Here is a 13,266-nt window from a genome sequence, read left to right as displayed (position 1 = left end):
TATAATTTTTTGTCCAACAGCAATTTTTCTTTCCTTTGGAGGAGATGGGGAAATATCTGGAACAGTGGATGTGCCATATCTTGTTGCTGCTTGTTCCTATTGGATAAAATGGGGAAACAGAGGATGACAGGGTGTCAGTAAGCAGACTCCCTCCTTTAGTGGAAAGGTACCATGTGCATATACTAGCCAGCATGTTAGGAGAAAAGAAAATTTTCAAGAGCCTTATTTAATTATTTAGCACAGAGCACCAATTTTATCACTTCTTCCTTGAGAACAGATTATTTGTCGTATGATAACTCTCTGGTACCTCAGTCAAGAGTATGGGATTCTACGGTGTGACACAAATAAGAAACATACAGACAACAGAGTCACTGTTCCACAGAGTTCACAGTGTATAGTATTTGGCAAGAGAGAACAAACAGATACTGACAGGGGAACCCTTAGGAAAATGATCTCACAAAACGAACAAGGTCATTAAGTGCCAATTCCACATACAGAGCTCTCCTCTGGAATAGGAAGCACAGAAACAGATTCCCGACTCTGCAAGGTACTGCAGCTCTTTCAAGAGATCAAACATGTAGCTGGAGTCCTGCCCTGCTCTAGGTGAAGATCAACGTTTGGTGAAGTTGCTGAGATTCTCTGTGTTAGGGGCAAAAGGATTTTACATTCAAAGCTCAACTTCAGGCAGCTATTTTTAGGTAAATTATTCTGGCTGACAAGCTGTGAAGATAAAAGATGCTGCAGGCCCCACCTTACCTGCTGTAAACTTGGTCTGCCTCAGTCTATCTGCATTCCTCTATTACTGCAGAGATAGGATCTCAGCAAGCAGCTCTCTCCCCGAGATGGGAACCTAATTACGATGGTTCTGTTCTTTTTAGCATTTTCTTAATTATCTCACTGATGAGCTTTCAGAACCATCAGACGCCTTTAAGAGAATTCTCCTTTCAGTTAGCCTCCTTCAAAACCACAACACGATTCCCAGGCAGTAGTTTGCATGTTCTAGTGGCTTGCATTCAAACTCCTTCCTGCATACTGAGAGTTGGTAGCAGACATTTTGGCCCACATATCAACTAATTTATAGCAAACCTGACAGTGCTGCACAGACAACTCTCACGTGTCCGCAGTATCATATCTGGCTGTGGCAATCAGAACCTGCAGCAGCAGCTCTTCACACCACGCTATAAGGTACTAAAGGTTCTTGCACTTCAGGACAGTCTGATTTCAACCCTGGTCTAGCTTGGCAACTCTATCTTAAAAAAAAACTCAACAAAAAACTCCTCCCCTATTTAGTCGTTCTCTAGCGGTATGATTTGATAATTTGTATGACAAGACTCTAAAAAAGAGGTCACCTTGTTCATGGCTTCTATATGTGGTTATCATCAAGTTAGCCCACACAAACAGGTTTTCTTTTTTTTTTTTTTTGTGAACAAGCAGAGGCTATTAACAGTACAACCTATTTGATCAAATAATACTTTTAATAAACATTTCTTAAGCAGCCGTTACTGTTTATCAGCTCATTAACTCTGGAGTCACATTCCCCTGATCTTGTTTATAGATTTCCATAAACGCTTTTGTTCCTTGGCCCATAAAGCCAGAAAGTTGTTATAAATTGTTATGCTCCTATCTAGGCATTTGCTTTTTATTTTAAAAATAGTTTCAGCTACCTTAAGAACCGAGAAATGCACAAGAATTTTTATTTTCATTATTATTAGCATTGGCCCTGCTCACCTGTAGCTTGACAGCTTGTGTTTAAGCACTGCAAACATCTCAGCTATTTGAAAAGCATTTCACATCAGCATGTGTAACAATGATTTGGTGCCAGGGCATCAGATAGAGACTTTGAATTGCCCTACTTGTCAGTTTATGATACAAGCATTTAACTAGAACATAACTATGCTGTTATTTCACGGAAGTCATTTGCCCTCACCATTTCAAATTCTAGAGTTACCTAAAGCAGCAGAATTACACCCCAGTCGAATCACTCAGCACATTAATTCTGGAAGTCAAAGCCATTTTGAATTGCTGGAGGACATGCAACTGTTTTCAGTTGGTATTTTCTTTTAAAAACCATAAAAACGAGAGATGTTTCTGAAAATTAGTACTAAATAAAAGCTGACTCCAACAGTATCATTTTTAGGTAACAATTCAAGCTGAGCACATTTTAATGGTCAAATCAAATCTGCTAAATTCAGTGTATACAGAAAATGACAACCAAAAGCCAAAAGACCCCAAGCCACAATTGTTTAAGTATGGAAATAACAGGGCACACTGGGGTGGCACCCACCTCATAACTTTGCTACTGGACAGTGCCAAATCTTCCTTTAAGGAACAACTTAAAACACCTAAAAGTAAGCGAAGAGCAATTAAACACACCTTTCTGGCACAGAATGGTTCAGTCTTAACTCCAGCACTATGGGAAAGTAATCATATACACGCAAACACACAGGATGCGCATCTGCCGAGATCCGGATGTCTCTTACCTGTAGCACTGCTGATGCACTCACTGAAATTCACATGTGATTAAAGCAGTGAAAACCTTAATCACAGGTCACCCTCTCTCTCCTTCATGCTTGCATAACCTAAAAACTGTTGTGAGAATAAATGAATTAATCGCCCAGAAGCGCCACCGTACTATTAACTTCTGTGTCTTGATGTGTTTGATCTGGGAATTAATGTGTCTCAATAAAATACTATAACGAGTCCAAGGGAAAATATATCCGCTTAAAGGAAGATGCAGCATCATCCTCACCTTACGCAAACTTGTGTTCCATCTTGGTGAGGACTGGAGATACGAAAAGTGCATCAAACTTAATTTTACTAGTTCTCAAGATCCTTTTCCTTTATTTACCATGACACACAAAGACAATTTGCTTACTTGAAGACATACTTTTGACAGCACATCTGTGGCAAAGCCTTTGGAAGGCTCCTGTCGCCTCTCCCCACGCGTCCCCGTTTCCCACGCCCTGGAGCCCCCGCCGGGCTGCAGGGCGGCCGGTGCCCTCCGGAGCCTTGGGCACCAGAAGCAACGGGCAGCCTGCCCTTGAACTGCCGAAGGAGGCTGCGCCGGTGGCGAGCGCTACGACGTTTGTCACGGGGCAAGGCTGGCAGCCATCGCGCGCTTGCTGGGACTTTGCTTCCATCTAGCGTTTTGAACGTTACGCGCTGGCGGAGAACCCGCAGCGACGGACGAGCAGGACGGCACGGCCAAGCTCGCGGCCCATCCAACGCTGCCTTGACGCTGCAGGGTAAACGTTCTAGGTAAAACTTCTAGTTCTCCTATCCAAAGTGCTAATTATAAAGATGAGAAAGCAACTGGAGGGGTGGGGCAGAAGCTCCAAACACACATGGCAATTTTTTTAATTGCACAAGTCAGAATTCTCAAGTGATTGTAGAAACGAAGCTGGCGAAAAACAGCCAACACACTTTGCTTAAGCTTCGGGCAGCCCTTGCAGAGAGGAATTTAAAGGGAATGATTTCTGGAGAAGCATCCAAGTTTTTAGTTCTTCTTATTTTTAATCTTTCTCTGATTAGAAGCTGTAGATAAAAACTAACATGGTCAGAGATCTCGCAAGTAAATGCCAAGTACCGCCTCTCTTCCAGATCAAAAAGCCAACAGGGAACCCCATTCCCGGGACCCAGGATCAGTGACGGAGTTCACCACTCAAACAGAAGAAAAAAAACCCACATGCACAACTGACATCCAAAATGGCTCAACATAATTTATTTTTTATGTTAAAATGTACAGAGTTCTTTTGAAAGTACTTGCTAGAAAGGGGAAAAAAAAGTGATATTACATACAAGGAGAGGAAGGGAGACCATCCAGCCAGGAGCGTATGACATGGAGAATTACAAAGGCATCTAGGCACCCCTTCCCCTTAGCTTACAAGTCACCATGAACAAAGTACAAAGAGGTTACAAAACAGGAAAAGCAAATATAAACAGACAGGAATAGACTCAGCTTCATTTGTACATGCGGCTTTTAGAGGCATCTGGAGCTCCTATTCACACACTCTAGAGATCTCTTTAAAGAGAATTTTTATCTTTCTTAAAATAGTTTTTAATATTCTACAACAAAGATAAAAAATTTTAAAGATGGAATGAAATGAAAAAGCTCTTATTTTTAAAAGGCATCAAAGTCACTAACAGTGAGATTTTTTTAATTTCTTTTAGAAGATTACCCAAGTTATCTTGCTAAAAATACATATTTTTTTTTTTTTTAAACAGAAGTGAAAAAATGGTAGGTACCAATATTACTGCGTTGGATAATTTCTTTTTATATATAGAAAAGAACATTTTTTTTCTACAATAGTTCTACAATCACAAAGGCTTGTGGAAAAGGGAGCTGCCCAATTGATAAAAAAACCATACAAAACCAAACCAAACGTAACAGCAAACAAACTAAATTCACGGCCCTCGTTTCAACAGCTTCTCCTCCTGTCTTGGACCCCCCACCCCCCACCCCCCAGCAACCAGGAAGCAGTGACACAGCTGAAGATCTAGGAAGGAGAGGGCAGCACAGTGCGCTTTCTACATGGGTTATTTGGAACTGGAATAGTATATACAGAGAAATGGGGTCCTACACAGCCTTGTACATGCTCAAAACTAAACAGAAATAAAAAGTGGAAGTCCTTTGAATTCTGCCTTTTACGGTTAGCAGTTATTGGAGGAAAGTCCATTTTAGTGCATCTGAAGAAACCCCAACTTTCTTTTAGACTCTTTTGGTTTAAAAACAAAAGAAATTAGTCTTATTAATGTGTCTGTATTTCTACTTCATATACAATAAAAAAAGAACTTTACATTAAAGGGTATCCCTTTTTGTATTGGGTGACATGCCAGCAGTGTAGCCAAAAAAGAGTGTAAATTGGATTATGCAGCAACAAACAGCAAGAACTTGCTGCCTGCGTCCTACTATGATGTTTGCACTGTTTCACTCCTATAAAACAGGCCGATTCCCTTCTTTTCCCACACTAGATAAAAGTGTGGCTATTCCTATAAAACAGGTCTCAAACATAGTGGGAGGATCAGGGAAAACATCACCGACTCCCCCAGAGCGTGGCACATTCAGCAACTTCCTACGCCATACCAGGAATGGAAGAGTGACAAGGACACCACAGGGTACTCGTCAAGTCACTTAAAACGCACACTTTCTATTCCAAGATTACCTACGTAAAGAGATTAAGAGGCAGACCACCGGAAACAGCTGCTTTTGAGCTCAGCCTGACTCCAAGGCTCAGAACCAAGACCCTTGGCATTTCGAAGTACATACTAAAGCAGAGTTTAGGATCTCAGAGTTGTGGCTGACTTGCAGTTCACCAGAAGACCCTGCAGCCGTTTTCTTGTCCTAGGAGACCATTAACCACCCCATCCTCCTCACAACTGCATATGAGATACAAACGGTTCTCTCTTGAGATGCTTCCAGTAGTTCAGAGTGACAGAACATGTGCGCATGCATGCACGTGTGTGTGCACATGCATGTCTGGGTGGTGAACGGGATCATTTTAAAATTACATATTTTCAGCATGAAACATACAATTTCAATTAACTCATCTACAAAAACACCAATGTGAATAGCTTATTGTTTACATGTAACTCCAAATTGTACTGAGGGCGAGACAGTCAGGGAAAGTTAAAAGATTAAAATTTTTTCCTGACTTGCAGAAATAAAGAGCTTCATTTATCCTCTGTGTCCCCTTCCAAGTCTCCCAATAAGTGCCTCCTGCGAGAAGTAGGAAATGCTAGGTGGGGTTTAGAGGGAAGAGTTATTCTTTGAGATGTCAAACATTTTACATGACTGCAGCACTAGAAGCTGCGTAAAGAGGGGCACAGGGGAGGGAGAAGGACATACATTTGAAAAAAATTTAGAAAGATGATTTCACTGTTACACATATTCTGTCCACATTGTCAGCAAAGTAAGGCTCTTTTAAAATTATGAAAAGATTTTGTGCATGTTTTCCCCTCTAAAAAACATCTGTAAATGATTTTAGCTGTAAAATGTTTCAGGATTGTGAAGAAAACAAAACGCAAAACAAAAAAAAATCCAAAAAATAAAGACCAGGCTTCCTAAAAAATAAAATAAACCAAAGAAAATCCCTCTAAATCTACAGCAATATTTTAACTGGAAAAAGGTCCATTTTCTCTGGTTCGTCAGTATAAAAGGTTCCTTTATTTATATATATTTCAGTTTTTAGGATGCAAGTTCATCTTGCTCATCTTCTCATGTATGGTCCATTGAGAGACTGCTTGGGCACTCCAGCAGCATTCATGTAGCTGTGATGGGAGGGGCCAGTGTACATCATGTTCCCATGAGGATTTGGCTGCATAGGCTGCTGGGTATAGGCCTGGCTCCCCATCATTCCCATCTGCATCTGCATAGGATACTGTGCTGTCTGGTTCATGTAGGCAGGGTTACTATGGTAACTGCTGTTCATCATAGGCTGCGTCATTCTGTAGCTGTTCATGGCATTCAGGGTGTTCATATTCATGGAATTAACATTGTAAGGGGTGGTCGGCATGAGGTTGACTCCCATGTTCATACCCCGCTGAACAGCTAACGTACGAGGACCAGCCTGCATGGCAACTGCGGGTGGGCTGCGGCCGTAGAGCTGCTGCTGGTGTGCAGTTGCAGAGGGCAGTGGTGCTGATTTAGAGCGGATGGAAATGTGCCCCTTGACCGGCATTTGCCCCTGCAACCTCTGTGTGTGTGGAATACCAATATTGGTAGCAGACATATTACACTGAAGCAGAGGTGATGTGAGGTTCATGGTGGTGGACGCCAGGTTTGGTGGGGGTGTCATAGTGGCTTGTGCTTGTGGTGTGCCTGCTAACGGATGAGAGGGAGCTAGCTGAGCCAGTCCTGTGTTGGACAGAGAAACGCTGGTTGCATAGGAAGTCACAGCAGGAGAATGGCTATAAGGCATGGCATGAGGGTCCATAATGGTGTTTGTCAGCTGCTGCAATTTGGCTAAACTGAACGTGGCTGACGGCTGTGAATAGCTCCCAGCACCAAAATCCCCCGGAATCCTCTCATAGATACTTATGTTACCAGTGCTTCCTGATTCAGGTATTTCCATGATCATAGGTGCTGGGGTGAAGCTGTTGTTCATGCTACACTGCGACAGTGGAGGTTGCTGCTGGGGTGGTGGCGGGGGCTGCGGCTGCTGTGACTGAGGCTGTTGCTGTTGTGGCTGTGTTGTTGGTTGCTGGTTACTCGGAGGCCTTTCCACTACACAGCTCTGAGGTGACTTGATATTGCAGTTTGCTGCAGGCTGGACAGTGTTTTGCTGCATCATGCTGCAACTGCTGCCAATGTTTGCCATTTGCTGAGTGACAACACAACTGTTCTGAGTGAGGCTGCTAGAAGACGACAGTCCTCCGTAGGAACAGCTGCTCTGGGAAGAGTTATTTCCACAAATACTGCCTCCCATAGTGGAGTCATAGCTGCTGGGGTTTTCATAATTCTCTGTAGTGCTCTCAATGCTGCCAAGGTCACTGAAGCCACTATCCACCACCTGCTGAGAGTGGTCCGATACTGAAGGCACATCCATCATGGGGCTGGTCTCCATGTTCTGCATAGAGGGTGCGGACAGGGATCCTTGTTCAGGACTTATCTGGGTGTAACTGCTCTCCAGAGCAGGCACATTTGGGCTACTGACAGAACGTACAGACTGGCTGGGGTGGGACTGAACAGAGGATATTGGACTGTTATGCTCTGAAGCCTGGCAATCTTCAACCATTGATATCTGAGGATCCTCCTCAGTCTGGGTGTAACTCTGCAAAGTCTGACAAGCTGCAAGAGTTTCTTCACAGTCCTGGTAAGCTACATCATGCTCATTGCTTTCCTCCTGTGTCAAGGACTGGACTGCCTGAACAGTTTCAAGATCTAGTTCACTATGAGGAATCTCTTCCTCTTCCTTTAATTCAATCAACCCTTCTTTGTTACTTTGCTCTTCTTCGTGATCATCTTCAGACCCAGGGACGTGCTCTGAGCCCACCGATGTCTCATTGGAAGCCTGCTCTTCCTCAGAATCTGCCTCTGCTTCATCTTTTTCTTTTGCATCTTCTCTACTGCTTGGTATGCTTGTTTCTAAAAAACATTCTTGCACCTGAGGCTCCTCCTTCACCCCTTCTCTAACAGGCTGTTCCTCCAATTCTTTTTTCTTCACAGACTCCAGATGACCGTCATCTTCATCATCAGCATCATGATCTTCATTTTGATTTGTCACTACTGCAACTTCCTCTTCTTCCTCATGGTCATGCTCAGGTTCGTCTAGTTCTTGCTGTTCTTCTTCTAATTGCCTTTGCTCTTCTAAAACCCGTGGCTTCTCCTCTACCTCCTCTTCTATCTCAGGCTCTTTTACTTCTGGCACTGGACTGCTGTTGCTATCTATAGGAGAAACTGCTCTTACTTCACTGCCAGCTATATCTTCCTCTTCTCCCTCTCCCACTTCTTCTGTTTCCATATTCACATCTTCCTCTTTCCTTTCCTCAATAAGAGGCAACTCTTCTTTCTGCTCAACACCTTCTTCCTTATCTGAAATTTTGGGCTTACGCCCTGGTTTTGAATTAGCTACCACTGCATCAACTCCTTCATCCTGAACTGATGGTGGCACCTTTTCCCGGTTCAGTTTAAAACCTGGTTTTCGACCAGGTCTCTTCTTCCAGTGGACTGGTTTTCGGCTTTTCCCTTTTGGCCATCCCTTCTTCTTTTTCATGGGTGTAGAAGTATCTGGCTCAAGTGAAGAATCCTTTGCTTCACATTTTCTCAGCATAGATAACGGTTTCAAAGTTGGGTTACCTGAAAACACAAATTAAAAGATACTGTTCAAACATTTTTGTTTGACCTGAGCATTCATGGAAGCTTTCCCAAGCATTCCCATCCTGTTTATCAGCTTTATGTATCAATACTAGCTTATAGATTTATTGTGAAAAGGGTAACAAGAAATTGCACATCACATTTTCAGAGAACACCAATGCTTTCAAGATTTTTCATGGTCAAAGCTCTGAGCCTTTAATACACAATTCAAATTAAACACTAGGCTATATGAAAAAGTCCTGGAAAGACTCACCACCCTTTACGAATTTTATTTATACAATACGTTCACAGATTAAAATGTTCCAGTGTAAGGGAACACGCGAAGTTGCAATAAAAGCATGTTTCCATTTAGATCTGTATTTTGTGAATTGGCTGAAGAAAGGAAATACTTCCACTTTTTTCATGGCTTATGCTTTTAAATGCCAATCAAAATACACAGATGACTGAATTTGGCTACTTTTTTTTTTTAATCTGAGCAGTCACTAAAAGGAAGCTGAATTTCTCTCTCATCTTTTATTTGATGAAGCAAGTTTTGCATTTCAGTAACTTTCCAAACACTAGAACAGGTTCAGACCTTATCCAGCCAGAAAGGAATGTGATCATTTACTGAGAACTTACTGAATACTGTAAGGTATTCCTGAATTAACTTTGTTTTGAACCTGTCAATTAGGATGGTCAGTGATATTTTACACAACTGTTGGTGAACTACTGCAACAGTTAATTCATTGACACTAGTTGATAATCACACTTTGTCACCTGAGTTTCTGTTTTTAGACACTGAGTTTACTTAATCTGCTTTTGTATTAGTTTTCCTTTTACCTGCTAGGCAGAAAAACTCTCTTACCAATTAACAGTGCTCACCCGAGTAATCTGTAAATTTATCAGGTCACTCTTTTGCTTTCTTTGAATCTATGATTACAGAACATTTGATCTCGAGTGTCAATCATCCCACGACTATTCTTTCAATTATTCCAGTTTATCAATACTCTTATCAAGTGTGAATAACTGAGTAAAGATGGTTGTAGTAGTTTTAACAAAGCTAAATAAAGAGATGACAGGATGTCTCTACTCCACTTGAGATTCCCCTGTTCATATATTTAAGGATCATTTTAATCTCTTTGGCTTTGAGGTAGAAAACCATGCTAATTACTGGACACGACCTTCAAATACTCTCTCTCAGACTTTGTCAGTGAATTGCCCTTCACTTCATTTACCAAATCCCTCTTTTTCTGTCAGCAGCTACGTTATTTTTTAATCTATCCATAAAACAGCAGCACAGACACATGACGCAGACCAATCTCCCTTAGAATAGAATAGTTCTGTTGGAATGGACCTACAACATCTAGTCCAGCTGCCTTGCACCCCACTAAGAACAAAGCTGCTTAATTACTCCTTGTTTGCAGTTTGATTTATTTAATATGTATTAGTTTGATTCTGTAACATTTCAGCAAATGGTTTTGATTAAGTCAAATACCTCCCATGACACTAAGTACGTAACATCAATTACTCTTATTAACCAAGCTGTAGGCTTGTAAAAATACACCGTTGTATGACAAATACATTCTTCACATACCAGTGTTCATTTGTATTGCGCAAAGAACCCTCCCAGGACTTTCTACAGATTAATAAGCCAGTCACCCTACTATTTAAATCAGGATGAATGTCACACTGACGGGCCTGTAATTAGACTGCTTATCCCACTATATGGATGTAAGATCAATTTCCCCCCAGTATTCAGAGTACATTTATTCACACTTCTGCCCTTTCTACCATCTTAAAAAATGCTATTGATTCCACGCTATGAATTTCCCAGGAAGAGCTGTTTTAAGTCCACAGTTATGGAACGAAGGTGAAACTAAATAATGTGCTTCTAGTAGTTCACAAACACTTCTTAAAACCTAATCATAGGTCAGCTGAGTTACTCTTGCCCTTTGCTCAGGCAGGCATTTATTCTGAATATCTCTGATGAGAAGCACTCTGAAAAAACCCTGCATATTAAAAAATGAATTTAAAGCAAATACTGAATTCAAAATTCAACAACTGCTTGAAGTCATCCATAAAACAAATACTTGGAATGTTAATAGAGGGGAAAAAAGGGACTGTCACAGTCAGCATTTCACTGGGCAGGAAGAAGGAAACACTACTTTCATAGTATTTGTTAAAACATTAATACTTCAGCGCTTAAAAAAAAAATAATCTATTCCTCTTCCCCTTCTTTCACATTTCCTATCTACTAGGAGAGGATTAGATTTACCACCTCTTAGGTAAGGACCCTTTGCTTTTATCTGTACTGTCATGGATTTAATATTTTTAGGAATAATAATAAAAAAAATTATGTTACGATGGCAGGATCCCCTTATAATAATGTAATACGAAAGGTGTTCGGTCTGGTCTCCCCAGTACGAGACAGACATGGGGCTAGTGGAGAAAGCCCAGTAAAGGGCCACGAAGATGCCTAAGAGACTGGAACGTCCCTCCGATGAGGAAAAGCTGAGAAGAGAAGGCTGGGAGCGGTGGAATCTTATCAATGTGTACAAATACCTTAATGTAAAGAAGATGGAGCCAGGCTCTTTTCAGTGGTGCCCAGTGCCAGGACTAGAAGCAATGGGCACAAACCGAAATACAGGACGTTCCTTCCGAGCATTAGGAAACGCTTCTTTACTGTGACTGAGCACTGGAACAGGCTGCCCAGAGAGACTGTGCAGTCTCCCTCCTTGGTGATACTCTAAAGCTATCTGGACATGGTCCTGAGCAACTGGGTCTTGGTGGCCTTGCTTATGCAGTGGGGCTGGACAAGATGACCTCCAGAGGTCCTTTCCAACCTCAAGGGACTGTGATTCTATGATTTTTACCATATGCACTTGACATCATCTTTGCAAAAGAATATGGATTTGATGACCACTGAAGATTTCATGTGCATCATTTTTTAGGATACTGAGAAATATATGTACATGCTCATTCAGTTGCACTTAGTTAAACATCAGTGTGCACGCAAGCTTGAACAGAAGATCCTTACAGTATTCACATTCACGGTAAAACTTACAGGTGGAACTAAGAAAAGCAAAATAATACAGCCCAGCCTATTACAGAGCTCCATCTTCCCCTACGCAACACTAATCAAGTTGCACAGAATTGGTAGAATATAGAGAGACAAGCTTTATTTGTTTTCTACACCACAGAAAACACTCTGTCTTCCAGAATGCCTAACCCTTATTAAACAGTGGCCTCAAATCACCACACCACACTACCCATTCTCACTGTGGCACTGACAGGAATCTGAACCAATTCGAATTCTCATCAGACACAAAATTTAAGAGACTGCAATGTTACATTTCAGAGAGAATCTAAAACACTTCCAGTGCACTGCTTCAGCCAGATATTAGGTTCTCAGGGAAGAATCTAACTCAAACCACCCTTAGTGAGAAAGTTTTTGGTTTTTTTTTAAAGGCAATTACAAGCAGGTTTCTGTAGTGATGGGAAAACTTCCAAGAAACTCTAAGCTTCCTACAATATTCTTAACTCAGTTATGATTGCAATAGTCTAAATCTGAACCAAGTATTAATGACTACAATCCTATGTTTCTGAATTGTCATAAGGCAGTGCTGCCCCCCTCCACCCAGCTTAATTTTTTATCAGAAAATGCCAGCAGCTTATGGTGACTGATTATCCCCGTGGGCTAACATGTTTAGGTAATTCAAGGTATGCTGTATTTTCTCCAAGATCATTGCAGTCTTACTATGTATATGCAAAGGCACCTGCATTAAAGGCATAAGCAGCCAACAGATACTGTTAGATGTCAGGAGCACCAATACCCTAAAACAGTGTGCTTACTATATTACTTCAGAGGTTCTGACAAATTTGCAGAAGTTCAGGAAAAAAAGCAACAGAAGTGACACAAGGGAACAGAAAGCACTAAATTACAAGTGGAGAGCAAGAAAGTAAAGTATTTATAAAGTAGGTGAGCAAGAAATTTATCTTTGTAGTATATAACAGGTGTGAGTTAAAACAGTGGCTTTCCAAATACCATTTTTGATCCCTGGGCACTCTATGGACTGTTTGTAGTCTGCAAAAGATGGTTAAAAATCATTGATGTATTTTATAAAGCAATACATGTGTGTGTAATCTCTACAAGGACCTGCATCTCCAGCAGAAATTTTCAGAAAAGCACAAATGAAGACGACTGAAAATCACTTATCTAACAGGTCTTGTCCCGACACTATAGCCTTCCTAATGATGTGGGAACACCATAAAAATCTATTTAATGAGTAATCTGATCACAACAGAATTAAAAAACCAATTGTATAAGATGACTGTGCATATATTCCCACTGAGCAAACAATGCTGCATCAACATGTGTTTGCACTAAATGTACATAGTTATGTGCTATAAGGATGGAAGGGTAACTGATGTTAAATGGACAGTACACATGCTATAATCATATTGTCGCTTTCAGT

General features: G+C 41.2%; 1 protein-coding gene across 2 annotated transcripts in view; it reads right to left on the bottom strand.

Moving 5' to 3' along the window:
* Positions 1–3,699: 3,699 nt before the first annotated feature.
* KAT6A (lysine acetyltransferase 6A) overlaps positions 3,700–13,266 on the bottom strand; it is a 51,845-nt gene continuing 42,278 nt past the window's right edge. For both annotated transcript variants that reach the window (XM_075074680.1, XM_075074681.1), the window contains one exon: positions 3,700–8,794. In XM_075074680.1, coding sequence (XP_074930781.1) covers positions 6,207–8,794 — 2,588 coding nt within the window. In that variant the 3' untranslated portion in view covers positions 3,700–6,206. The remainder of the gene's footprint in view (positions 8,795–13,266) is intronic.

The sequence above is a fragment of the Phalacrocorax aristotelis genome, chromosome 24 (genome assembly GCF_949628215.1).
Source record: "Phalacrocorax aristotelis chromosome 24, bGulAri2.1, whole genome shotgun sequence".
In the NCBI taxonomy this organism is placed as follows: domain Eukaryota; kingdom Metazoa; phylum Chordata; class Aves; order Suliformes; family Phalacrocoracidae; genus Phalacrocorax; species Phalacrocorax aristotelis.
Note: the sequence above shows the minus strand (reverse complement) of the source record. Positions and strands in the feature narration are given on the sequence as shown.